A 27,624-nucleotide genomic window follows, 5' to 3' on the forward strand; every position below is an offset into this window, starting at 1 on the left:
GGGCCCCGATGTTCCGGGTGGCTTCAAGGTTTCAGCAAGAAGGAGCCGCGACGCAGTCTGCAGGGCTCGTGGTGGTTTCAAGCAAGAGTTCTTCTCCGTAGGGTCGGCCGCGATTCGATCAGCAGGGCTCTCGACTCCGGGATACAACTGCCGGTCTGTTGCGGGGTCGCCCCAGATATAGGCCTGGGGTCCTCTGATGTCCGGACCCTTGCGCCCGGGGGGCGGAGAGGCCGGGTTGGGAGCGGGTAGACGCCCAGCAGGGGAGGCGCCCGGCCCAGGAGAGATGGAGGCCGATCGCACCTCGGTGTGTGGGGACGGTTGGGGGTCCCATCGATACCGCCCTCCGCCAGGGGCGAGGAAGTGTTCACGTGATACCCCCTGGCCAGTTCCTGGTGCCTCAATGTCTGGGCCTTGCTGGGGCCGAGGCCGGGTTGAGCGGGGTCATGTGGGCTGGTGTGCAGGGTCACGTGGCAGGTAACAAAATGGTGGAGCCCCGAGGTGTAGTTGACCTCGTGCGGCTCGAACGGGTGGCCCGTGGAGGCCAGGGCGGGGAACGGGCCCAATCCCAGGGAAGTCAGGACCACGCCATGAGGCCGGGTCCAACAGGCGTCCCCCCCAGCCGAAGGCAGGGAGAGTCACCCATCTCCTTGGGGATTCTCCTCGTCAAGGCGGAAGAAGCGGGATAGGCCGTCAGCGTTGGCGTGGTCATTGCCGGGCCGGTGCTCAACAGAGAAGTCCATCCCTTGCAGGGCAATGGACCACCGCAGCAGCTTGGGATTCTCGCCTCTCATTTGCATTAACCACCGCAAGGGCCGGTGGTCGGTCTGGACCCGAAAGTGGGTACCGAAGAGATAGGTCCGGAGCTTTTTAAGGGCCCACACTACTGCGAAGGCCTCGCGCTTAATGGTGCTCCATCGTTGCTCCCGGGGCAGCAGCCGTCGGCTGATGAAGGCCACTGGTCGGTCGAGTCCCTTCTCATCAACCTGAGACAGGACGGCCCTATCCCATATTTGGAGGCGTCTGTCTGCACGATAAACTCTTTACTGTAGTCAGGGGCCTGGAGCACAGGGGCAGTGCACATTGCTGCTTTGAGAGTCTCGAAAGCTGATTGGCAGCGGGGAGTCCAGTGCACTTTCTTGGGCTGTTTCTTCGAGGTGAGCTCCGTGAGCGGCCCAACAATGCTCCCATAGTCCCGGATGAACCGCCGGTAGTATCCGGTGAGGCACAGGAAGGCCTAGAGCCCAGCCAAAACCTTGTTTACGAGTCTTTGAAAGGTGGCCGGGGCGTTCTTCATGCCGAAGGGCATCACCCGAAAGTGGTAATGCCAATCAGGGGTGGAAAAGGCGGATCTTTCTTGGGCGCCGGGGGTGAGCTGGATCTGCCAGTACCCGGCGGTGAGGTCCAGCGTGCTCAGGTAGTGGGCGGACCCCAAGCGGTCGATGAGTTCATCGGCCCGGGGTATAGGATGGGCGTCCGTCTTGGTCACAGCATTCAGGGCTCGGTAGTCTACACAAAATCGTAACTCCGGGGGATGGCCTGGTGCGGCGGCCTTCGGTACCAGGACGACCGGGCTGGCCCACGGGCTGTCGGGGGGCTCGATGACCCCGAGGGCCAACATCTTCGCTACTTCGGCATGGATGCATGCCCGTACTCGGTCGGGTACCCTGTAGGCTCGGTGTCGCACGGGGGGACTGTCCCCGGTGCAGACGTCGTGGACGCACCAGTGGGTCACCCCCGGGGTGAGGGAGAAGAGGGCTGCATAGTCCTGCAGCAGTTGTTGACAGTCGTTACGCTGTTCCGGGGTCAGGGAGGAGGCGAGTTGGACACCTTTGATGGATCCGTCGTGGACGTCGTTCTGCAAGAGGTCGGGTAGGGGCTCGGAGTCGTCCTCGCCCCCCTCATCGGTCGCCAGTAGCAGGCTCAGTTCGGTCCGGGCAAAGTGGGGTTTGAGCTGGTTAGCGTGTAGAACCCGGAGGGGGTTCCGGGGAGACTCCAGGTCGACTAGGTAGGTGACGGGGCTCTTCTTCTCCACCACCTTGAAGGGCCCGGTCCACTTGTCCTGGAGGGCGCAGGGCTCAACAGGGGCCATGACCCAGGCTCGCTGGCCTGGCTCGAACTCGATTGTAGGGGTGTTCCGATCGTACCACCGCTTCATGTCCTCCGGGCTGGCCTCGAGGTTGGCTTTGGCCATGGCTCGGAACTTGCGGGTCTGGTTTCGTAGGGTCAGGAGGTATCGGTAGACGTCAGGAGGGGCGCCTTGGAGCTTCGTCTCCCAGCCCTCCTTGACCAGGCTGAGGGGTCCGCGGACCGGATGCCCATACAACAGTTCAAACGGGCTGAACCCCAGGGACTTCTGCGGGACCTCCCGATAAGCGAACAGGAGGCATGTCAGTAGGACATCCCATCTCCGCCGGAGGGGCTCTTCCAGGCCCTGAATCATCCCCTTTAGGGTTCTGTTAAAGCGCTCGACCAGTCCGTTCCCCTGAGGGTGATAGGGGGTGGTGAATTTGTACGTGACTCCGCACTGTTGCCACAGGGACCACATGTACTTGGAGATGAAGTTTGTGCCCCGGTCGCTCACCACTTCGCGGGGAAATCCCACTCTTGAGAAGATTCCCATTAAGGCCCGGCCCACCACGGGGGCCGTTACAGTTCTCAGCAGGACAGCCTCCGGGTACCGGGTGGCGTGGTCCACAAGGACCAGCATGAAGCGGTGGCCCAGGGCGGTCCGGGGGTCCAGGGGCCACACGATGTCGATCCCGACCCGTTCGAACGGGGTGCTGACGGCTGGAAAGGGCTGGAAGGGGGCCTTGACCCGACCCCCCGTCTTCCCGCTGGCTTGGCAGGTCTGGCAGGACCGGCAGTGGTTGTCCACGTCTCTCCGCATCCGGGGCCAGTAGAAGTGGATCACCAGACGGCTGTAAGTTTTGTCTTGCCCTAGGTGTCCGGCGAGGGGCACGTCGTGTGCCAGGTTGAGAAGGAACTCCCGGAAGCGGAGGGGGACCACCAACACGCGGCTGGCCCCGAGTTCTGCCACTTTCTGTTCACTGTACAATAGGCCCTCGGCCCAGTAGACCCAGTGGGTTCCGGTCTGGTCACCGTTGGCTTGTGCGGACGCCTGTTGTCGGACCCCTTCGAGAGAGGGACAGGACTGCTGTTCTTGCTGGAACTGCTCTCGGGTGGGGCCCCCTTCGTGGCGCCATTGTGCAAGTTCTGGTAGGGCGCCGAGGGAAGCGATCTCTTCGGGGGAGGGTTCAGTAGGTCCAGTGTCGGTGTCCGCCTCCCCCTCGCTGCAGGCGGGGGGTAGTGCGAGCCCCGCGGGCTTGGCGGAACCGGAGGCCAGGGACGAGCAGGGGGCCTGGGCGGCCATGGACCGGGTGATGGCGCAGGCCCATTCGGATAGTCCCAGCATTCGGAGGTGCTCTCGTCGCTCCACTTGAGCCCAGGGGGAACTCTCTAGGTCATTCCCCAGGAGGCAGTCCACTGGTGCGTCGTCGCGGACAGTCACCTTTAGTAGGCCTGTCACCCCTCCCCACTCGAAGGGGACCAGGGCCATCTGGCACAGGCTTTCGCTGGTGTCGGCCGTCCGGACGGGACACAGCACATTGGGTAGGATTTGTTCGGGGGACACCAGGTGGCAGCGGACAGCGGTGACACTGGCGCCGGTGTCGCGAAGGGCTTCAGCACGTCGTCCATTGATGGAGACCTGCTGCTGGTATTTCTGGGTGTTGCTTGGGATGGGTGTGCGGGGCACCATTTCTCGGCTGCCCAGGCAGACCAGGGACATGGCCGCCGGCTCCCACTCAGTGGTTCCTCGGTCGAGGGGTTCTTCCTCCTCCTCTCCTTCCCCCAGGGCGGCGGCCGCCAGCTGTCAGGGCGGGGGCCCGCCGGCCCCGCTTCTTCGGTTCAGGGGGCAGACCGGATCGCTGGCATAGTGCCCGGTTTGTTGACAGCCGTAGCAGGTTATTGGGGGCCGTGGTCCGGTTCTGGCTGGGGTCGCTCCTCTTTGGGCTAGGCTTGGGGAGAGGTGTTGCTGAGGCGGCCCTCGAGGTGGGCTCCGGGGGGCCCCGGCGGGGGGGTCCCGGTTCCGGTTCGGCCCTCCCCCTCCACCGCATTGGCGGGGAGGTCCGGTGGGGTTCCTCTGGTACTCCCCCATCGAGTTCCGGGGGACTCGGGTGTTGACCCATCGATCGGCCTCGACGGCGAGTTTTCGTGGGTCAGTCATCTTGCTGTCGAGGAGGTGTTGCCTTAGTTCCACGAAACAGTTGTTGGAGAGATGTTCCCAAACAATGAGGTCGACCAGCTGCCCGTAGGTGGTGACCTTGCTACCCTTGATCCACCCTTCTAGGGCCCGGCTGAAAAAGTCCACATATTCCACCCAGGTGGTACCAGGGATCTTCTTGCAGTCTCTGAACCGCTGGCGGTACATTTCCGCGGTTAGCCCGTAGCGGGTGAGCAGAGCCTCCTTCATGTGGTCGTAGGAGGTCATCACCTCTTCTGGCAGCTGGAGCAGTGTGTCTCGACCTTCACTAAGGAACCGACCCCACAGGCCGGCACCCCAGTCCTTTCGGGGCACCCGATGGGAGGTCATGGCCACCTCGTATGCCTTGAACCATTGTTGGATGTCGTCATTTTTATAGTACTCCTTGACGACATCTTTAGGGATATGTACCTTGGCTTCGGCAGGCGGTAGGGTATCTCTATTACTGGGGGTGACGGTCCCCCCTTTCTTTGCCTTGAGCTCGAGCTCTTTGAGACTTCGCTCGTGTTCAAGGGTCAGTTTCTTTTCTTCCAACTCTCGATGCCGTCTCTTCTCTTCTATCTCCTCTTGTAGCCGTAGCTGCTCTAGGGCCAGTTTCTTTTCCGCCAGCTGGAGTTCGCCGTCCAGCCGCAGTCGTGCGAGCTCTAGTTCGTGGTTCCGGACCTTCTCCCGTTCTCGTATCTCCTCTTCGGAGAGGCCGGTTTCTAGGCTGTTTCTTCCTCCGGTTGCCGGAGTCGGTGCGGTTGATGTGGCCACCGTCAGGGGCAGGAGACCTTCGTCCTGGGAGGGGCCTGCCTCGGCCTTTAGCCAGGTCCTCAGGGCTTTCTGCATCTCTTCTTTGGTACCTAGGCCAGTGGTCGCAATGCCCTTGTCCTTGCAGAACTGTTTCAATTCTTTGTGCGTGTATTCCTCCAACCGTTCGGGCTGGAACTCCGTGGTCGCGTTGTTTTCTTGGTTGCTCATGACTTCCGTTTGTCTGGATGGGTAGCTAGTGGGTTACTGGCTTGTACGTACTGCGTTCGGCTCGGATCCCACCGCTGCCACCAAATGTTGGAAGGCGGACCTCGGGGAGTCTGAGAGACCACCCAGAGGGGCCCTCACACTGCACGAAGTAGCCGAGCGCTGCGGAGAAGCCTCCGGGGAGATCCTTCTCCTATCATGTACTAGCACAGTAACACCACCACACAGGACTCAAGGAGGTTGTCTCAAGACAAGCAATTCTTTATCAGCACTTAAAGGGTACGGGATCAATATTTACACGAAAGGGATCAAGGGATCCACAAAAGTCTCAGTGTCTCTTTAGAAGGGAAGGGGTAGCGGGACAGTCTTTGGCAGGAGCTTGGGACGAGGGTACCTGGGGCCCAGTTCTTATCCCCAAGCTGGAGGACCTCCGGATCTCGGAGGGGTCGAGCCGCGACGGCGTCCGTAGGGCTCTGGCGTTCCGTTCGTGGAGGGCCGCGACCAGGTCAGCGGGGCTCTCAAGATGATTTCTGTTCAGCTCGAGCCGCGACGTCGTCAGCAGGGCTCCGAGGGAGGTTTCAGCGAGGTTGGGCCGCGACAGCGTCAGCAGGGCCCCGATGTTCCAGGTGGCTTCAAGGTTTCAGCAAGAAGGAGCCGCGACGCAGTCTGCAGGGCTCGTGGTGGTTTCAAGCAAGAGTTCTTCTCCGTAGGGTCGGCCGCGATTCGATCAGCAGGGCTCTCGACTCCGGGATACAACTGCCGGTCTGTTGCGGGGTCACCCCAGATATAGGCCTGGGGTCCTCTGATGTCCGGACCCTTGCGCCCGGGGGGCGGAGAGGCCGGGTTGGGAGCGGGCAGACGCCCAGCAGGGGAGGCGCCCGGCCCAGGAGAGATGGAGGCCGATCGCACCTCGGTGTGTGGGGACGGTTGGGGGTCCTATCGATACCGCCCTCCGCCAGGGGCGAGGAAGTGTTCACGTGATACCCCCTGGCCAGTTCCTGGTGCCTCAATGTCTGGGCCTTGCTGGGGCCGAGGCCGGGTTGAGCGGGGTCATGTGGGCTGGTGTGCAGGGTCACGTGGCAGGTAACAAAATGGTGGAGCCCCGAGGTGTAGGTGACCTCGTGCGGCTCGAACGGGTGGCCCGTGGAGGCCAGGGCGGGGAACGGGCCCAATCCCAGGGAAGTCAGGACCACGCCACGAGGCCGGGTCCAACATAATCTATGCCTGTACAACAGCGATGATACCGGCAGGAGCAATGTCAATGCATGTCATAATCCATGTACAAACGACAATGCTTTTACCAGGAAAAGAGATGTCAATGTATGTCGTGATCTAGGAATGCAAACCTATGTCAATATCAGTAAAAACAATACCGATGTATGCTATGACAACTGTACACATGCTATTGAGAATGTTTATAAAAATGACACTTGTACCTGCCTCGTCCCTGAGTGGTAGAAAGGGATCGCTTGGACCTTTGGCCGTGGATCAGAGGTACGTCTCATCCCTGGGTGTTAGTAAGGGATCGCTTGGACCTTTAGGCATGGATAAGAGTTACGCATCATCCCTAGGTGTGAGAAGGGGGTTGGCTAGACATTTCAACATGGATCAGAAGTACGTTTCCTTCCTGGGCGTGAGAAGGGGATCGCTTGGACCTTTGGGCATTGTACAGAGGTACGCATGGGCCCTGAGTGTTATATAGGGCTACCACCTTGATCTTAATTTTTAGTCAAATTGTTTTTCTTAGGAACTGCCAGTTTCACAACCAACAGTGTCTAAAAGAAGTGAAAAGTGGATTTTTTTTTCTTTTTTTGCTTGGACCGCTGGGTATTAGGCAGCTGGCACGCACTACCCCTGGGTGTGATATAGGGTGTAATTCCAATGTTAGGGAAAAATGTGGACCTTGTTGAATAAGGCATAGCTTCTATCTAGGCACAGAGGGACAATAATTGTCAGGTTACTTCTTTTTCTCCGCACAAATCGTTGCTAATTATTTTCCCCTAAGATGATAAGCTCAATTAGTTCTGAGTGTTACGTGGAGCATCCTCTCTCCTACGTTTGTAGGCACTAAGAGAAAGCTAAGTTTTGGACAAAAATAATATTTTTATCTGTCAACCTTTCTCTCTTAGTTTCTTTTAGATTTTCTTTTTTTTGCATTTATTGTTATGGTGCTGTTATATTTTGTGACATGCTGCATGTCTAAATATTATGTTGAGTTAAAGTAATTCTCTGCTTTATGAAAAAGTAACTAATTTTTCCGGACCAGAATTTAATGTTGGAGAGTTTATTGTCATAGAGCAGCTCATACTGCGCCAAACTAACAACTGCATTCTGTTACAGGTTCTTACTATTACATTTGCATTTGTCTATCGTTTTATGTTAAATGTTCTTTCCAGTGCATTGATTGTTTTATAGAGCTCGTAACCAGTGGATTGTTTTGGTACCACCCAGAGTACACTGTTTCCCAAAATTAGAGCAGGATTTATGATTTTTTAAAGAATCTTGAGACAATTCAAATTTGCAAAATCCTTAGTACAAGTTCCACAATCCATCATGGAGACTCCATTGAGCCACATGCAAGCAAGATTCCCCACTCCGGCTAGGAAACTAGAGAACCACTGCCCCGAGTTGCACATTCATACCAAAGCCCACACATTTTCCCGGCCTGAGGGGGTAATATTCGAAACTAACATCATCGAAAGCACCAGATTCACAAAAAATGCCAGATAATTCCATGGAGACTATAGCAAGGGAGGAGGGGGAAAGGTTCGGCCACCCTTTTTGTGACATAGAGTTAGAAGTGGGAGGGAGTAGGGTGAGGGGGAAGGCTGCTGTATCACCCCTTGTCACGTACTACACCTCCTGGGCAAAGACTTGATGGCCAAATTGAACATGACCATCCACTTCTCAAATGATGAGGCAATGACGTGCTCATCTTCAGGGGTCACCCCAAGCAAATTCCTGTCTCTGGCATGCCCAAAAGGCCCGGCCAGGCATGCAAAGGCAACACCCACTGACCTACTGGACTTTACCAGTGCTGTCCTCACCTTGTAGCTAATGCCCCCAAACTGATGGGACGAAAGCTGCAATTGGCGTGCATGTTTGTATTCCATCAGAGGAGTCACTATGATGCACAACCCTCTCTGGAAGACCTATTCTGCTTGGAGGCAGTCGAGCTACGGCCCAAGTATGGGATGTCATCCAGGCCAGATGTGTATTGGAGACAGACTGCAAGGCATACGGAGCAGTAAGAGCAGAGAAATATCCAGTTTCTAAAAGTGACATTTCTAAAGCAGTAATGTTAAATCCAACTTTAATAGTAAAAAGGATTTAGCATTACTATTCCAAATATATGAAACACGATGCAGCTACTCCTGTCTAATCAGATAGTACAATTTGAAGGTATTTTAAGTAATTCCCAATGTTAGCCTATGAAAGGAGTAGGCCTCACAGAAGTGAAAACAAATGTAGGTATTTGTCACTGCTAAGACATGTAAAACTTAGAAGTGCATGTCCTATCTTTTACTTACACAGCACCTTGCCTTATGGGCTACCTCGGGCCAACCTTCAGGGTAACTTATGTGTAACAAAAGGGGTGTTTAAGGCTTGGCAGAGGGGTTTTATATGCCAAGTCAAACTAGCAGTAAACTGCGCACACAGGCCCTGCAGTGGCAGACCTTGGACATGTTTAAAAGGCTACCCATGACGGTGGCAAAATCAGTGCTGCAGGACCACTAGTAAAGTATAATTTACAGGCCCATGGCACAGGTAGTGCACTTTACTAGGTTCTTAAGAGTAAATTTAAAATGACGATTGGGGATGAACCAATATTACCATGTTTAGGGGAGAAAGTACAAGCACTTTAGCACTGGTTAGCAGTGGTAAAGTGTGCAGAGTCCTAAAGCCAACACAAAATTGTGCAGAAAAATTAAGGGAGTCAGACAAAAAGTTGGGGGAAGACCACCCTAAGACTATCAGATGTAACAGTAGCCATGGGGTCATCAGTAGCCATGGGACATCAGTAGCCATGTTGATATCAGTAGCCATATGGAGATCATCTAAGAGGAGGAGAGTGACATCTTAGTGCTACGAATGTGTTGGAAACCCAACTGAGCATCATGTAAGATTTCGAAGAATTGGCAGAGCGATCTGGCTACATGTGATTCTAATATTTGGCTGATACCAGAATAAGATAACGGGTTGGGACCAGCTTAGTGGGTAATGTAAAATGATTGTTTAGTTAGTTAGTAAAAAGTGCATACCAAGTGTAGCCAGTGTACTTGTTGGAGTCAATCATGGATATATAGTTGAGATGTGAATGAAGCAAACAGATTGTTGCAGTACCCACTCCTCATAATCCTACTCCATTTAACCAGGGACATTTCCTGACCTGCTGGATCAAGAGAACTTCACATACATATTTACAAACGTACAATTAAAAGGGAATTATGTTCAGGGCGTGGTGAGGCAACATGATTTACCAATTAAGTCAATGCCAAAACAGAAGGCAAAGCTTAGGCTCAAGTCAATGTGGAAATGCAAGCAGCGTGCTGGCAGAGCCATCAACTGCTATTTTTGAGTCCTGGTCATCATTACTTTATAAGATAATTTTCATTCTTCCACAACAAGTTCCATAACCACAGAGTTGGTCAGAAATGACCACTGGCTTCTGATGACTCCAGCAAGAGGCAGCAGCTGTGTTCAACCTGCCAATGAGAAACAGGGACCTGTCCTAGCTTCACCTCACAGGCTGGCAGTTGACTGTGGATGGAACCATGACTGCCTTGCCTCCTGGCACCCTTGCCCTATGTTGAGAACAAGGAGGATGCCAATGTGCCCTTTGAATGCTGACAGGTAGCACCATTATTGACAGCATATGTGAAGTCAACAAGACATTAGGACCTCCGATTCTAGCATGTGTTCAGAGATTTTCTGTAGAGGTTTCATGGCACATGAACCGCGAAGACACCCTGAATGCAGCAAGAGCTCTGTTTGCTTGACGGTGTCACGAATATGCCTGCTTGGCTGATACTCATAGTTCAAAGGGGATTATGTTCAGAGTGTGGTGAAGCAACCTGATTTACCAGTGAAGTCAAAGCCAAAATGGAAGGCAAAGCTTAAACTCAAACCAATGTGGAAATAAAAGCAGTATGTTGCACAGCTATCAAATGGTGTTGTTGAGTCCTGGTCATCATTGTTTTATATAAGTCTTCTTTTATAAACCACCAGTTCCATAGCCACAGAGGAGGTCAAATGTGACCAGAGGCTTCTGATGAAAACAGGGCTGTGTTCAATCTGCCAATGAGAATCAGGGACCACCTTACAGTCTGGCAGTTGGTTGTGGAAGGAAACCTCACTGCCCTGTGTTCTGGCTCCTGCACCCTCTGCTGTGAACAAGGAGGATGCCTTGAATGCTGACAGGTGGCACCATCATTGACAGCACATGTGGAGTCAAATGCACATTAGTAACTCCCATTCCCAAGTAGTGTTGAGAGATTTTCTACAGAGATGTCATGGTGCATGGACCGTGGAGACACCCTGAATGCAGAGTTTTGTTTGCTCTAGGGGTGAGGAACATGTCTGCTTGGTTCATATGTTGCTTCCCTTGCTTTGAAGATATAACTCGAATGCTCCACCTTGATACGTCTAATGAAAGCGCACTCCCACATTGTCCTGTAATGGTCTTTTTCAGTCTGTCCTGTACCTCTATTGACTTGCAGCTCTTCCCTAGAGCCCCATGGCATCACCCTATGGTGTGAAACATATCTTCCCCTTCAGTACTACTTTTTCTAAATCCCCAGCTTTGAGGTAATTCATGATATCCGGACTCTGTGACGTATTATGGAGACCTGTTTATTTAGAGGGAATTTGAAACCTCTTAGACACTGCTTTGCAATAGAAAGGATTTGAGTTTTCTGGGAAGGTGTGTGCTCCAATGTTGCCATTATCACAAAGGTCTTTATTTCATCATTACGATTTCATCTTCTACATTATATGTAGAGTGTGGTTTGGCCAGCTGGCTTTTTCTATTGGTGTTTTAAACTGTCAATCATATTTAGAGCATAGAGCATGGGGTATTGGGTCAACCCATCTTACTGGATGCCTCCTCTTATGGTGACTGCACACTCACTTTAAAATATCTCCTTTATTGTCAGTGACAAGTTTTCCTATCTACTTTTTCATGCACTTGAGGTGCCCAGTTAGATGTTATTTATTTTCCATCCCCTTTCTAGGGTGTTTAAGTGACATTGTAATTTTGCTACTGCCTGTGGTTTGGGTGCTGCTTGTGTAGGTAGCGATGTATTCTTGCCTCCTCAAAAATATTTAAAATAAAATGCATTGTACAGTTGTGATGTGTGTTATTTAAAACATCAGTAGTAAAACAGCTGTATCTGTAAATTGTTTGAAGGTTGAAATTGTAATTGCAATCAAACAGGGTTCACTTTTTGGGTGGCAGTATATTTTATTGTTTTCCTTTATCAATTCTATGGCATATGCTGGCACCACATCATTATGCTCAGGCCAGAACTATTGTCTTTGCCAATGCTCATTCTATACTGTAACTTAATGGTGTTCTGGGCCCATAAGGCACTATGTTACCAAGATGTTATCTTTCCACACTACTATTTTTACATAAAGTTTGCCTTTTATTTCTTGCTATTTATAATGCTGTTCACCAGCTGTAAACATGCAGGAGGACAGATTTAATTTTCAATAGCCCCCCTATTTCTGTGTAGGATTAACAACGGGTTACATATCATAAGATGTAGAATATTCCCAAATCATTTCATTTCATAAGAACTTTATTTCGGCACATTTGGCCATAAAAGCACAGTTTAAAATAGTAATTTAAAATACAATAAAATACAAATAGTTGAAGAAGAGAATAAAGAGATCTACATTCCACGCTCTGGAGCAGCATTTCCAGGCATCAGCCATCTTGAAAAACAGGGCATAAAGTGCAATATACATTTAAAGGCTCTTTCCAAGCAATATTTTGCTCCATTTTGTGTTACAATTTAAAAAGTGCGCTACACATAGAGATGATGACAAAAAAACAGAATCGCAATGCATTTACTCAGCCAGCATATTTGCCTCCAGTTATCAACATGATGTTTCGGTTAAACCACAAACATTAGGGGGCAATGATCTATCCACATTCAGTGTCAGGGAGTATTGGCCATTAAGAATAATTCAGTTATCTCCACAACAACCAAATAAATACAGCATGTGCGAAAATCATCAATTAAAACATATATCATAGACAATTGTCATTCTTATTTGTAGACTTATTTAAGATGACTCTGCGTGTGCACCACATGGTAAATAAAAAGCGTGAAATTGAAAAGACAATGGGCATGCGCGTGTCAGATTTTAGAATCCTATACACGTCGCAACAGTGTCTAGACCCCAAATTCCTACAGAGTTGAAGTAGCCATAGCGACCTTGCCTTCCTGTACCCCTGACAGAAAAATATCAGATGGAGATCAGTCTCATCTGTGTTCTTACACGCAGGGCACTCTGCGTTTGTGTAGCCCTCCCACTTTTTTGTAAATTAACGCAGCGGGGGACAAGCCAGAAACCTGCTTAATACTGGGGGAATCTGCCGCAACCTACCTGAGCTCCCTGGCGCTTTCAATTCCTTTGTGCCCGTAGCGTTTCCTTCCTTCCCGCCGTCGCTTGTCACAGCGACCGCTGTGTGGAACCACATCTCCCAGGATCCCCTGGGCCCGGATCAGGAAACACGCCGTCAGCGCGCCCGGAGGCGCTACATAACGGACCCTGACCCCGGCAGAGCGGGGGACAAGCCAGAAACCTGCTTAATACTGGGGGAATCTGCCGCAACCTACCTGAGCTCCCTGGCGCTTTCAATTCCTTTGCGCCCGTAGCGTTTCCTTCCTTCCCGCCGTCGCTTGTCACAGCGACCGCTGTGTGGAACCACATCTCCCAGGATCCCCTGGGCCCGGATCAGGAAACACGCCGTCAGCGCGCCCGGAGGCGCTACATAACGGACCCTGACCCCCGTGTCGCGGGAAGCGCGCGGGTAGCGCCGGGAGAAGCCCGGGACAAGGGCGGGACCGTCTGTGGCCGTCCAAGGCCGACTAAGGCCGGGCTGGGCCACGAACCTTGTATTTCCCGGTCTTGCATGTAAGCAACTCTATTGTTAATTTTCTGTCCTGCAAGTCTTCAGAGTTGTCAATCCTGATGTCTAAGTCCAGGTCATCCAAATTACCCGGCACAAGTGAAAATAGGACCATGGATAATTATTTCGTTAATGTTGTTAAGAAGATTAACAAAGACAGGAGACTCTCCTTGGGTAGGCTGAGCCCTGAAGCATCACCATCAAGCCTAATAGCTCCTACCGCTAAAACACCCTTTCCTGAAAGTTGTAGCGTAAATACCAACACTGCAGACGTTAATATTGATGTACCTCATGATTTGGTAAACGCTGAAAGTATGGATGAATACGTCTCTCCAATTGACCCAATTTCCCCACAGAGTCTAGTATCCTGTTTAAAGATCACTCCAACTCCCTCTCCCATGCAGAGAAGAGTACGGGCTTGTAGGAAGGCTCCAGTGAAGAGGGTGGTAATTCGAAAGCCAAAAAAGCAAGGTCTAGTACAATCAAGCAGGGGGGTTACATCAGAGTTACCAAAAGATGCCCTAGAGTCAACCACCAATGCCGAGGGGGGTATTCTTCTCCCAGCTTCTATAGGTCACTTGGCCTCTATCTTAGAGTCCAGATTGGAGGCACTAATTAGACCCTTGCTGGCGAAGTTAGATCTAGTCTCTTTAGAGGTAAACAGATTGAAAGGCCTTCTGGATTCTTATTTAACTCGACCTCCCTCCCTGATAACCTCCCAATCTGTTCTACCGGACTCTGCGGGTCATAGCTTACCTGATAGCGTCCCGGACCCCATTTTACATCCGACTGTAAATAATAGCGAGGGAGGTCCTGGGGGTCCTGGGGGTCAGGGGGGTAGTAGTCAGTTATGTCGGTCCATAAATGCTTTGTCTACCACGTTATCAGAACATCTACCAGTGGTTACACTATCTACCGTAGCAACTTCTTCAAGAAAGTCACATTTAGTACAAACACGTTCTCAGAACTCTCAGAAGTATCTAGCGGAGGGAGAAGCTTTGGGGCCTACCAAATATAAGAGAAATAATATTGTCAACCTCCCACCACAGTGTGTTCCTTACACAGTGGAATTGATTAATGTTCCTGAGGTTGACTCCTGTATGTCCTATTCCAGGCAGGAATCCCATGATTCTTTAAAAAACAAATCACTTGCCTGGCTTAACAAAAACTGTGGCTTCCCACTGGCCTTTTCTAATGACATATTATCCACTCGCAGAGTTGGTTGGATTGGGGATGGGAGGAAAACTACAAGAGGGGACTGTATCATAGTTAACTTCAAATACCCACAACATGTGGCTACCGTCCTCTTAAGAGCTGCCTCCTTATCCAACCAGGACAATGCAGTTTCTGTTAGACCTCTTGGTTTTTTTTATAGTCATTTGATCATCAAACAACAGCGACGGCCCCAACAGCCCGAGTACTATGATTTTGGCACAACTAGGGGAGGGGTCGGCTGTCTCTCTAACATGCCATCGAGAGTCCCGATGCATCTAAACGGTGGGGACTCTTATGGTTATCAGCCAGTTAGCAGTCAGTGGGACCATATTTTTCCTCTTTCCAACCGTTATTCTGCCTTGTCCTCATTGGAGGAAAATGATTGACTCTCTGATGCAACCAGGAAGCCTCCCGAGTCATCAGCCCCTTTCCTCAAAATTGCCACCTGGAATATTGCCGGCTTAAAGAACAAAATGGGGAATACGGATTGGCTATCGTCACTAAAAGGCTACGATATCATCACACTACAAGAGACATGGGACTTGATGAACAGCTTCTCTCTGGATGGGTATAGCAGCTTTTTTATTCCAGCTACTAGTAGCGTGGCCGGACGCCCCAAGGGGGGCCTGTTAACTTTATTTAAACTAGACATCAAAGGGTCACTTAGTCAACACTTATCTGGCTCTGAAAACTGTCTGATTGTAGAACTTGCATCGCAAGAAAAGGTTATCATTCTTTTTATTAACTTTTATAACTCTAATGCCAATGATTGTACCAGTCTCAATTTAGAAGTACTGGATAAATTCCTGTCAACCTATAGTACTAACGTACACACTTATGAATTAATATTATTAGGGGATTTTAATATACATCCATGCCCTTTATCATGCACTGGTCAGGATGTCGATGTCCCCCCGTTCTCCTCCCTAGTGCATTTAGAGCATACCAGGCGTGGTGATTTGCTTGAAACCTTTTTGGCTAGTTGGAACTTATATGAATCAGCTTGTGGGGTTGGAAATACTAGAACCCCCTCATTTAAAGGAAATGACAAGGGCACCATTATAGATTATATTTTTTTGACTCCTTGTTTGTTAGGTAATGTTATTAAATATTACACAGAGGTATCAGTTTTTAGTGACCACAATCCTGTACTTTTAGAATTAATGCTTGCCAATGTATTCTCTCTTAAATCAGCGAAAGTTAGAGGGGGAGCAGATCTTGTGGTAAAAGATCAAAATCTCAGGCTGAAATGGGCAAAAATAGTTCCTGAAACCTTTTTAAAGGAGGTGCTGCATAGGACCGAGGACGAAGTTGCAATATGTTTATCAAATAGAACTGAATGCAACGAGGTTATAGCAGCCTTTGATAACATTTGCATAGAAATTGACCGTAGTCTCCAGAAAAAACCTAGTTCGATGGTGTCTATGGGAAAAAGATGGTTTGATAAGAAATGTTCCAACGCCCATGGGGATCTACTAAAAGCATTAAAGGCCACACCCAAAATTAGGGAGGATATAGCGAGTGCTAGGTCCACATATAGAAAAACAATTTTAGAGAGAAAGAGGGCTCTAAAAGATAACGCTTTAGCACAGCTATCGGACCCAGCAATACTAAAAAACAGCGCCCTTTTCTGGAAAACTATAAATCAGCCACTCTTTTTAGAGGACTCACATATCCCTCTTGAGGCCAATATTCCCGAGGAGGGCTGGATTAAACACTTTAGTGAGATTTACACAGACCCCATTAGAACTGAAATTGACGTTGCTCCTCCACTAGTGTAAGAAGGGATCCTATGTCCTGCTAAGCAAAATGTCACCTTTGTGCCGGAAGAAGTGGAACGGGCAATTGAACTGTCTCTGAAAAATAAAGCCCCAGGCCCTGATGGGGTTCCAGGGGACGTCGTTAAATATGCACCCAAGTTCTGGTCCAAAATCCTATGTAACGTTTTTAACGTTCTTACCACCGAAAAGATTCCGGACTCATGGAAAAAATCTATTATCATACCGGTCTTTAAAAAGGGTAACAGGCAAGATCCATCCTGTTACAGACCGATATCTTTAATCGATTCATCGGTGAAGATATTGGGTAGGGTTATCCTATCGAGGTTGAATGATTGGATCACTGAGAAGGGGATATTATCCAATATCCAGTATGGTTTTAGACCCAAAAGGAGTACTATTGATCAAAGTCTTAATTTACACTTACTGGCCGAAAAATACACGAAGGCCAGAGAGGGGTTCTTATACCTGGGGTTTATGGACCTCTCATCAGCCTTTGATCTTGTTAATCGCTCGAAATTGTGGAATATTTTGCTTAACATAGGCTTGGATAGGGCACTTGTTTATCTTCTAGCTGACCTCCACTCTAACCTTATAGCTGCAGTTAGAGTCACCTCGGAAGGGCGTTGCACCAGCCACTTTAAGTCACAACGAGGGGTGAGGCAGGGCTGTATTTTGGCTCCCCTACTTTTTACCATCTACATAAACGCCTTGGAACCCTTCCTTAAAGCGGCAACTCTCGATGTCCCACGTATAGGAGAACTTGGCATTCCAGTTCTCTTATATGCGGATGACGCTGTTTTGCTTTCTCGCACCGGTGTGGGCCTCCAAAGGTTATTGAATGCATTTGAAGCGTTTATGAGTACTCTGGATCTCAAGATCAATGTCAAAAAATCTCAAATCATGATCATGGGTAGGGGTATGAAAAAGAGGTCAATAAAAACTTTTACATGTGGGAAACAAGAGCTCTGTAGAGTAGCCACCTTCCCATATCTCGGGATTATGTTCGATGAGAAAGGTTCTTGGGGGCCCAACATAAAAAATAGAAACATTGCTCTCGCTAGATCCTCTTCTGCCATTCAGAGTTTTATAAAAAAACTAGGAGCGAGACCAATAGTCACTCTGTTAAAAATTTATAAAGCCAAAAGTATAGCTGTAGCTACATATGGCAGTGCTATTTGGGGCAATTGCGTGACGGAAAGTATTCAGATCACTGAAAATAAATTTTTAAGATCTGTCCTTTCCGTTCCCCAGTCAACTCCTACTTATATTGTACACTCTGAACTTGGCTTGGGTCATATTACTGACCAGATTAAAATGGCCCCTGTTCTGGCTTGGTTGAGGATCTGGCTGAATCAAGAAATTCCCCTCAATCATATTATTATAAAAGATTGCATGCAGCTAGAAAGAGTTTGTAAAATACCGTGGCTAGCCTATATTAAAAATAGCCTCTTCAAGATAGGGAGAGCAGATCTCTACTCATCCCCGTCTACAATAACTGTAAAAGATCTAGCCCAGATTAAAGGCCTGATGGGAGATATGTTACGAACTGACAGGGAAAAAATAGAACTTGAGAAACCTATGGTAAGGGCGGGTATTATTCTAAGCACTCACGCTGGCCTGGAACCATATTTATCCATCGTCAACCTGCCTTATCATCGCTTTCTCCTAACCCGTTTTCGGTTGAACCTGATCCATTTAACTTTGGGTCATTTTCCGACTTGGTGTTCTCCCGAAAACGCCCTGCCATGTAATTGTGACAATTTCTCGACCCAGAACACTTTGCATTTTTTGATGTTCTGTGACCACTTCACGGCTTTAAGAAGGAAATACTTGCTCCCGATCCTCAAAGAGGCTGGGTTTATACAGGTCAAGCCCGCTCTTTTATTTTTACAGTTATTACAGACCCCGAGGATAACCTTTCACGTTGCTAATTTTTTAGTGGGGGCGATTAGAGTTAAGAAAAGGTTGCTGATTGATATCACCTCGAACTTGGGTCCTTAAAAAGTTGAACTGTATTTTGCTCATGGTTAGTGGTCATTCGATGGAAGATTCTTATATTGATCCTATGTAAATGTTTTGTATAGCTCTTTTTATCTTAACTGACCTCTTTTTAACGTATATTTAGTATTGCATTTTATAGCATGTATCTATTTTAGCATTATTTATGTGTATATAATGATTGATTGCATATGAGATATGCTTTTATCCTGTATTAATTGTATTTTCTGTCTGAGTGTATTTATTTTATTTCCCTTGTCTTTTTATGATATTGATTTATCGAAATAAAGTACTATGACTTACTGACTCCATACCTAAATTGCAGATAAAGCTTCTTAGCCAAGAGCGGCTGTATGTCGTCCAACACTGGTTCTAAGATATATGTGCTTTTTTCTTCCAGAAACTCAGCTGTCAGTCGCCCCACTGAGGGTCTCCTCTCAAGCACGGTGAGTTTATGGTCTCTATAACTCTCTACCAAGGCTTTTCTGGAAGTCATTTGGGAGATTTCTTCTACATTGTGCCACAGACTGCCCCTGCCCAGGTCCTCACATGTTTTCTTGACATACAACAGCCAAGGCAACTTCCCTGCACCTAGCAGCCCCATGACATCAGTCAATTCTTCTCTATAAGAGGCTAATTCAGGGGTGCACCACAGGCGCCGCCAGTATAATATAGGTCTAAGAGCAGCTTCATCCTCAATGGGTCTAATCCCTAGATCCATACGGAGAGGTGTTAGTGGTGTACTAGGAGGCAGTCTATATTGCAAATCACAATAGAGTTCTGGAACTTTATAAGATCCTCACTGGGGACCCTCATGCCTACTTATGGAGAAGGGACCAGTGAACCCTACAAGATTTCCTAAAGTAGTAAATGCTCACTGGTGAGTTGTTTTTACTCCATGTATCTGAATACCTGTCTCAGGTCTGCAGAAGCTGATCACCTTCTCTGGTGCCCCTTTCATGAAGGCCAGGCACTGATCGCCTCCTACTACCTGTGTGACAACCGACATCCTCTGTAGGCCTGAAGAGAATGGGAACTGGTGCACGATAGCGAGGCCTTCAACAGGAACCTAAGGACGAAGCAAAACATTACATCAGCATGAATTTGAACAGTTAGATTAACTATTCTTCTATTTCACAATTTTTGAGGCCACTATAAGCTGTTCAGGACACATGCAGCATAATTTAGGTATCATGTTATAGAACGATTGTCCCAGGTGACGTGGCTGATAGACGACTTGGAGCTACACACAATTATGAGTACTGGGGGTGACCTAGATTCTCTGCTGGTTGTGGAGGTGACCCTGAGTCTCTGCTGGTTGTAGAGGTGACCCAGAATTACTGCTGGTTGTGGAGATGACCCAGAGTCTCTGCTGGGTTGTGGGGGTGACCCAGAGTCTCTACTGGTTGAGGAGGTGAGCCAGAGTCTCTGCTGATTGTGGAGGTGACCCAGAATCTTTGCTGGTTCTGGAGGTGACTCAGACATTGCTGTTTGTGGAGGTGGCATAGAGTCTCTGCTAGTTGTTTATGTCAGCTAGAATGCTGGATGTGAAGGTAATCCAGAGTCTCTGCTGGTTGTGGAGGTGAGCTAGAGTCTCTGCTGGCTTTGGAGGTGACCTAGAGTCTCTGCTGGTTGTGGAGGCGACCTAGAGTCTCTGGCGGTTGTAAAGGTGGACCAGAGACTCTGCTGGTTGCGGTGTTGACCCAGAATTCTTGCTGATTGTGTAGGTGTCCCAGAGTCTCTTCTGGTTGTGGAGCTGACCCAGAATCTCTACTAGTTGCGGAGGTGACTCACAGTCGCTGCTAGTTGTGGAAGCAACCTAGAGTCTTTGCTGGTTGTGGAAGCGACCTAGATTCTCTGCTGGTTGTGGAGGTGGCCAAGAGTCTTTGCTGATTGTGGAGACAATCTACAGTCTCTGCTGGTTGTGGAGGTGACCTAGAGTTTCTCCTTGTTGTGAAGTTGACCCTGTGTCTCTGCTGGTTGTGAAGGTGACCGAGAATTTCTCCTGGTTGTGGATGGTGAGCCAGAGTCTCTGCTGGTTTTGGAGGCGACCTAGAGTCTCTGCTGGTTTTGGAGGTGACCTAGCATCTCTGCTGGTTGTGCAAGTGACCCAGAGTTTCTGCTAGTTGTGGAGACAATCCAGAGTCTCCGCTGGTTGTGGAGGTGAGCCAGAGTCTCCATTGGTTGTGGAGGTGAGCCAGAGTCTCTGCTGGTTGTGGAGGCGACCCAGAGTCTCTGCTGATTGTGTAGGTAAGCTAGATCTCTGCTGGTTGTGTAGGTGATACCAAAGGGGATGATGGACGGAGCATTTGAGCAAATCAAACACTCACCCCCAGTCAACTGATCTGCGTTTAATCCATCATCATTCTTTAGCTCACTCCACTACCCCAGTTCAGACATGGCCATATGCAAATCAGTCTGACCCTGTGCCTCATGGGAACAGTCCAGCCCGAACTGCCAAGCCATGTCTTCCCTGGACCGGAAACAAGCATCTTGGGACCGGTTTCAGGTTCATAACCCTCATCAGCCAGGCTATCTTAAACTCAGTGGCAAGTGTAGGCAACCTAGAGTCTCTGCTGGTTGTGGAGGTCACCTAGCATCTCTGCTAGTTGTGGAGGTGACCCAGAGTTTCTGCTACTTGTGGAGGTGACCTAGAGTCTTTGCTGGTTGTGGAGGTTCTCTGCTGGTTGCGGCGGTGTCATAAAGTCTCTGCTAGTTGTGGAGGTGACCCAGAGTTTCTGCTGGCTGTGGAGGTGACCTAGAGTGTGTGCTGGTTGTGGAGAAACCTAGTGTCTCTGCTGGTTGTGATGGTGATCTAGAGCCTCTGCTAATTGTGGAGGCGACCCGGAGTCTCTGCTGGTTGTGGAGGTGACCCAGAGTATCTGCCGGTTGTGGAGGTAACTCAGAGTCTCTGCTGGTTGTGGAGGTGACCCAGAGTCTCTGTTGGTTGTAGCGGTGACCTAGAGTCTCTGCTGGTTGTGAGAAGGCACAGCAAACCTCAGGCCACTGACGAACGGAAGTTCATAGACATCTTTGTTTTAAAAAATTCCATTTTGTTCTGTGGTTTCTATGTGGATTATAGTTTTTATCAATGGGCCACTACTTGAAGAAAGACAATTCCTCATGAACTTTTTAGAGATTAGTAAATGTTACTGCATTCTTCAATTTATACATGCTTATTTTGTTTTACTTACAGTGGTGTACTGGGGTGGTAATTTGCGAGTGTTTTGCGACCGCAATTGGGGTCCCAAACATTTGTACATGGGGTTGCGCTCGATTTTAGGAAGGGAACGCCCATTCCTACTAGCAACTCGCAATTCCAAAATAGCGAGTGGCAAATAAATTTAGACTCGCTATTTTGGAATGGTACATACCCCTATTCGTTTTTGCATGCGTATACGGGTTCGCAAACCTGTTTGCGCATGTGAAAAACTGTTGTACATCTGGCCCCTAGTTATTAATACTTCTCAATCTGTACTGATCACGGGATTTTATGATGGTAATGTGGTTCTGTGGTGGAGAATGTTTTGTGTTGCAAAATTAGAGCCAATGTCAATGAGTGAGCCCATGGTTCCAACAATTGTGTGCCAGGCAACTTGATTGACTGCCAAGAAAAAGGGCTGGTCATTCAGGAGTGCTGGAAATGAACCATAATGCTTTACAGGCCACAAAACATCTCTGTGCACCTGCCAGATACTAAAGGAGGAGGAAGAAGACCTTGCTTATAGGTTTTGGCTACACAGCTATTGGCTGTGCTCGTGAAATCTTGGTCTTGTAAACACTAAAACACCTGATCTCTTCTCATGGTGTAGGCTGGGCAGCACATCTGCACACTAGAATACATCACAGCTACTTGTGGTGCATGAAAGAAAACTTCACCTCAAACTGTGATGAACATTGCAACGGCTCAAGTCATAAAAGTTTAACAGAGTTTCTGTAACCTATATTGTGCAACTTGTCAGGACTGTCCTGGACTATATTTGGAACACAGTCAGTGACTTGGGCAAGGACTGGTGGCTGGGAAGAAAAAGTAAGCAGAAAGGGGATTTCAGCAGTGCCCAGGATTACCCAGAGAGTCAGAGGCAAAAAGGTATTCAAAGGGGACGCCCGCACAAGGGAACAAGATGGTTAAGACTCAGAAAGGGTAGGCGCTCACGATGGGATTTGTCATTCAGAATAGCCAACACCCAAGGCGGGCGTGCGAGACCTATAACAACATTAACAATAAAGCACTCGGAAGATCCATATGGTAAGATTGAAGCTCAGTAAGTTCCTCACTCATAATTGCTGTTAAAGATGTTGACTGCAAATACCCACATATAGGATATACATGGAAAGGTAGGGTCTGTGGAGCTGATACCCATGGCGGTGATATAAATGTAACTCAAAGACAATACTCACAGTAGACAAGAAACAGCTCGTAGGTTGTCAGTTGTGCCCACGGATCTTGGAGATCAAACAGGAACACGCAAGGCGGTAAAAGCAAGGTGGTAGAACTAAACACAAGCACGATAGACAAGGAGCTAGAAAGGAGGAGTGCTTAACAGGAAAGGCAAGAAAGGAGGAACAATAAAGGGCACACTTGGCAGAAAGCAAGTAACAAATATACAAGGAAACTGGAAGCAAGACAGCAGTAATAGGAAGAATAGCAAACTAGGAACTTGAACAAAGGTAACAGAAAGATACGCAGGATTTGGGGAAAGGTAAATACAGAAGGAGAGCGGCTCAAGGGAGCACTAGAGTAGTAATGGATCAGGAATCAACTAAATAAGGTAGCACTGTAGGCAGAGCTAGTTCATAAATAAGAAATTAGCTAAGCTCAGGAATCAAAATAGAGCTGAAGGCAGTGCTAGTTTAGGAACAAGGAACAGCAATAGCTCTAGAATCAAGGAATCTAGGAAGCACTGCAAGCAGCGCTAATTCAGAAACAATGAATAGCTATTTGTCTGGAATCTAAGTAGCACTGGCAGGCAGTGCTAGTTTTGGAAACAGGAAATAGACAGAGCTCACGAAACAAGGAGTCAAGAGAGCACTGCAAGCAGTACAAATCAGAGACAAGGAAAACTGCTGCTCAGGAACAGGAACAAGGAATAACCATAGCTCGGGAACTCAGGAAACAAGGTAGCACCGCAGGCAGTGCTAATTCAGGCCCGATGAATATCTATAGTTCAGGAACCAAGGAATAGGATTAGCTATAGCTCAAGAATCAAGGACTATCAAAAGCTCAGCAATCAAGGAATATCAAAAGCTCAGGAATCCAGGATCAGTCTCACTGGTACACAGCTACAGTGAACAGCGCTGGACTGAAAGGAGCCGGGGCTTAACAGAGCTCACAGTAACCACATGCATCAAGTGTGACCAGGCTACAAGCAGCCAGCCACAGGTGAGCTGAATTCCTCCACTCATCCTCGGCCTGCAGAGTTGGAGACGAAGCAGTGAGCAGGGAATTCTAGGGAATGGAGTTTCAAGCATGAGCAGGCTGATTTTCACAAAACCTGGCATGGATTGGGACTGGATGACAATTTCCAAAGTCAGTATATGCATGCAGGGGAGGGTCTGGAAGATTATTTGTAAACAGGAATGTCACACAATTTGACCCCCTGGTGGTGGGCATGAGTGCGCAGGGAGCGAATCGTGACACACCTACTCAGCAAACTACAACTTACAACAAAAAAAAGCGTATTAGTAATCACATAGGCAAAACCCAATGCATTTACCAATGCTTGTTGGTTTATGGTTTTTGTTTCAAGGTCACTTCTCAAGCACTTGGTTTGTAATGTTTTTCAATTGCATGATGTATCTGCCAATGTTGGTCTATGATTTCTGGACTTTGGTTTGTAACTTTGACACACAAGATGCCTGTCATACACTTGGTGGGATATGAGGTGACCACACACTCTGGGTGTAATGAGATCGGGTTCCATTGACTCGCTGATGACATCACATTTGCAAATCTTATTGCAGTTACCCCTGATGAAGGGTTATGCACTCGAAATGCAGTGGGTTCTGGTTGAGCGAGAAGTTTATCTCCATACATGAATTTGAACTTTCAAAGGAATTGCTGATGGAGTATACAAATGATATAAACTGAAGATGTATGCACCCAAACAACAAGTAAAAAATTGAAATTGAAGAACTGCAACACATGTTTTTTGGATTTATTAAGTTTTGTTTATTGATCAAACATTTGAAAGCCTGCAGGTTCATTTTGGTAGAGCGTTGTCAGACTGGTTAGCCTGCTGGCTACCAGCAATTTCAACTAACACTTATGATGCGCAGGTGTAATTAAGATGCCTTATTCTATATAAATGTTGGATACTCCACCCTTTTCATACCATTTTAATTTAACTTCGTTTTATAAACAGTTTTCTTTTTTCCTTAGTATCAACCAGCAGTTCAAGACGGTTTGATCTATTTAGAGCTTTATGTAAATGTCAATGGCTTTTGGGGTGCAGTGGCTTAAAATAAACCCCCTCTGGCTCTGTGCACACGACCAGGCCTGAGAGCAGCTCACTTTGTCCAGAGGGAGGGGGCCCCCTTCCATGTACTTTACAGGGGACCTCCTCAAGTTTTGTTATGCCAGTGTTTGGAGGTATTTTGTGCCACAGAATTAGGGCCAGATTGTTAAAGGGCTTGAGTTACCCTTGCATCACACAAGGTGACGCAAGGCAACACAAGCCCTCTAGGTGATATTTACTATGCCACCAAGAGCCAAATTGCATGGCTCTTAGTGGCATAGTAAACCTGGAGTAATGCAAAGCAATTGCCTTGCGTTACTCTGCCCTGGTACAGAGTTCCATGGGGGATGGCATTGGTGTTTCCATGCATCTACCTACCAATCTTGGCATATTCTCAGATTAACTAACACTAGCAAACCTGAGAATGCATCAAAATGGTACACTTTCCCAGTGGAGGCATAGTAAAGAGATATATGTGTATTTCTCTGTTTTTAACTCTTTCTGCATGTGCTGCATTCTTCAGCACACACTGAAAGAGGAAAAAGCCTCAGAGGATTGGTTTTTCACAGGAAGGTGTCCCGTCATGTGCAAAAACAATCCAGGCTGCAGGGTAGGCACCCTTACACCATGGTGCAAGGGAGCCTCTGTTGACTCTTGACTCTTGACAGCCACAAGTGCACCAGCACAGAGGGAGAAGAGGAATGCACCATAACTTAGTAGATATGGCACATTCCTGCCCTCTACATTTGAGGCAGCACAGCAAGTGGTCTTGCCGCATTGTGTTGTGTCAAATGTTTGTAAATCTGCCATCCCAAATGTAAGTACCTTGGTGGCCTTTGGTCCTGGCTTCAGAATCATTGATGATGTTCGCTTCCCAACGATGTCTTCACTGATACTCTTTTCCTCAACCTCCTGGCAGCAAAAAGAAGAAAATCAATTAGGGCAGTGATAAGCAATGTAACTAACAGCATATATATTCACTGAAAAAACCATAGGTTTCAGGGGCGTTATAGTTAGCTGGACATTTCACTCGAACAAAACCATTGAAATTCCCCCGTTATAGTTAGTTCTGCTAACTATAACTCGCGCGTCCGCAATGCACTGCTGATGATGTCACATATTACATTATTCATGACATGGTCAGTGACATCACTGATGACATCACTGATGACATCTCAAATGACATCACTGATGACATCACTGATGACATCATCCAATGAATGTTGTTTTGTTTGATATTTAAATATGTATTATATATATAGCAATCTACATTGAAGAATGAGTGGATATAAAAATGTCTGGATAGAGGATTTAGTAGCTGTGTGATTGACTGTTTAAGTGAGTAATTAAAAGTATCTCTCTAAATACATGGGTTAGTGACTAAACTGTGTGAATGTCTGTCTCACTCTGTCTGTTGTTGTGTAATCTGCTGCATCAGTTGGTCACTAGCTACATGAGTGTCTATATTACTTATTGATTAGTTGGCTGAGTATTTGTATGGGAGACTGAGTGTATATCTGGTTGAGTGGGAGATGTGTGACTGTGCATAGATGTATAAGGGGTTCATTGACTAGGTGTGTGGGTTTAGGAGTGCATGTGGAAATAGTTGTTTAGGTGAGTGAGTATGTTTATGGGTGTGTTGATGAGTGAATATATGTGTCAGGGGGACATCTGTAATGAAGTACAAAAATAAAAAGCAGTGTATGTGACCGTTGGTGTATATAAATACCTATTAGTAAGAGTTAGTAATTGTTAGAGTGATTGTATGGATGAGTGTATACATGTAATAGTGATTTTATAACATAGTAAGTATGGTTTACTTTTTGTATGAATAAATTAGGTGTTGTGTGTATAACTGTGTATGTGAGTAAATTTAAGTGGGATTGATTCTTTGCATGAGTGAGTAGGATGACTGCATAACCGACTAGGATGACTGCTGATGTGTCAATGTCTATATAGGTGTATGAGTGCATTTGATAGTGTTCTATTGGTTAGTGACTGCACGTATGAGTAACTCTGTGGGTGAATGGGTAGTTGTGTGTGTAGACCTAGGAATCAGCGAGTGGGTATGTAGTAACTGGTATTGGTATGTAAATTGTTTAAAAAATTGTACTCTGTATTGTATAGTGAGTGATCAAAGGTTATAGTAGTGTGTGATGAGGTGTATTAGCTTGTCACATGGATGATGTCATCAGTGATGTCATCAGTGATGTCACTGACCATGTCATGAATGATGTAATATGTGACATCATCAGCAGTGGATTGCGGGCACGAGAGTTATAGTTAGCAGAACTAACTATAATGGAGGAATTTCTATGGTTTTGTACGAGTTAAATGTCCAGCTAACTATAACGTCCCTGAAACCTATGGTTTTTTCAGTGAATTTCTAAGGTTTTTTAAATGCTAATTCCTAACTATAATGTGTCTGAAACGTATGGATTTTTCAGTGAATTTCAAAGGTTTTTTAAATGCTAATTTCTATCTATAATGTCCCTGAAACCTATGTTTTTTTCAGTGAATTTCAAAGGTTTTTTAAATGCTAATTTCAAACTATAACATGTGTAAACGGGCCCCGTGGCGTGTTGTAAATTGGGGGATTAAGTCCCTTTGAGTCCTGAGGGTCCCTACGGGCCAACTAGCCCACCAGGTACCTCCAGTAATAGCCACAGAGCTGTGTTGCAGAGGTGTTTCCGAGGCCACGCCCCTTTTTACATCTCTCTGCAACGCAGCTCTGTGGAGCTTACTGGAGGTACCTGTGGGTTAGTTGGCCCCCAGGGAACCTCAGGATTCAAGGGGACTTAATCCCCC

At 47.8% G+C, this 27,624-nt stretch overlaps 1 protein-coding gene across 3 annotated transcripts in view; it reads right to left on the minus strand.

The window, feature by feature from the left end:
* The window catches only part of LOC146788641 (putative cation-transporting ATPase 13A4), a 750,103-nt gene that overhangs the window by 213,132 nt on the left and 509,347 nt on the right, over positions 1 to 27,624 (minus strand). For all 3 annotated transcript variants that reach the window (XM_085635845.1, XM_085635843.1, XM_085635846.1), the window contains exons 15-16: positions 25,642 to 25,728; positions 19,271 to 19,427 (exon numbers count right to left, since the gene is read on the minus strand). In XM_085635845.1, coding sequence (XP_085491971.1) covers positions 19,271 to 19,427; positions 25,642 to 25,728 — 244 coding nt within the window. The remainder of the gene's footprint in view (positions 1 to 19,270; positions 19,428 to 25,641; positions 25,729 to 27,624) is intronic.

Source organism: Triturus cristatus, chromosome 11 (genome assembly GCF_964204655.1).
Source record: "Triturus cristatus chromosome 11, aTriCri1.1, whole genome shotgun sequence".
Taxonomy (NCBI): domain Eukaryota; kingdom Metazoa; phylum Chordata; class Amphibia; order Caudata; family Salamandridae; genus Triturus; species Triturus cristatus.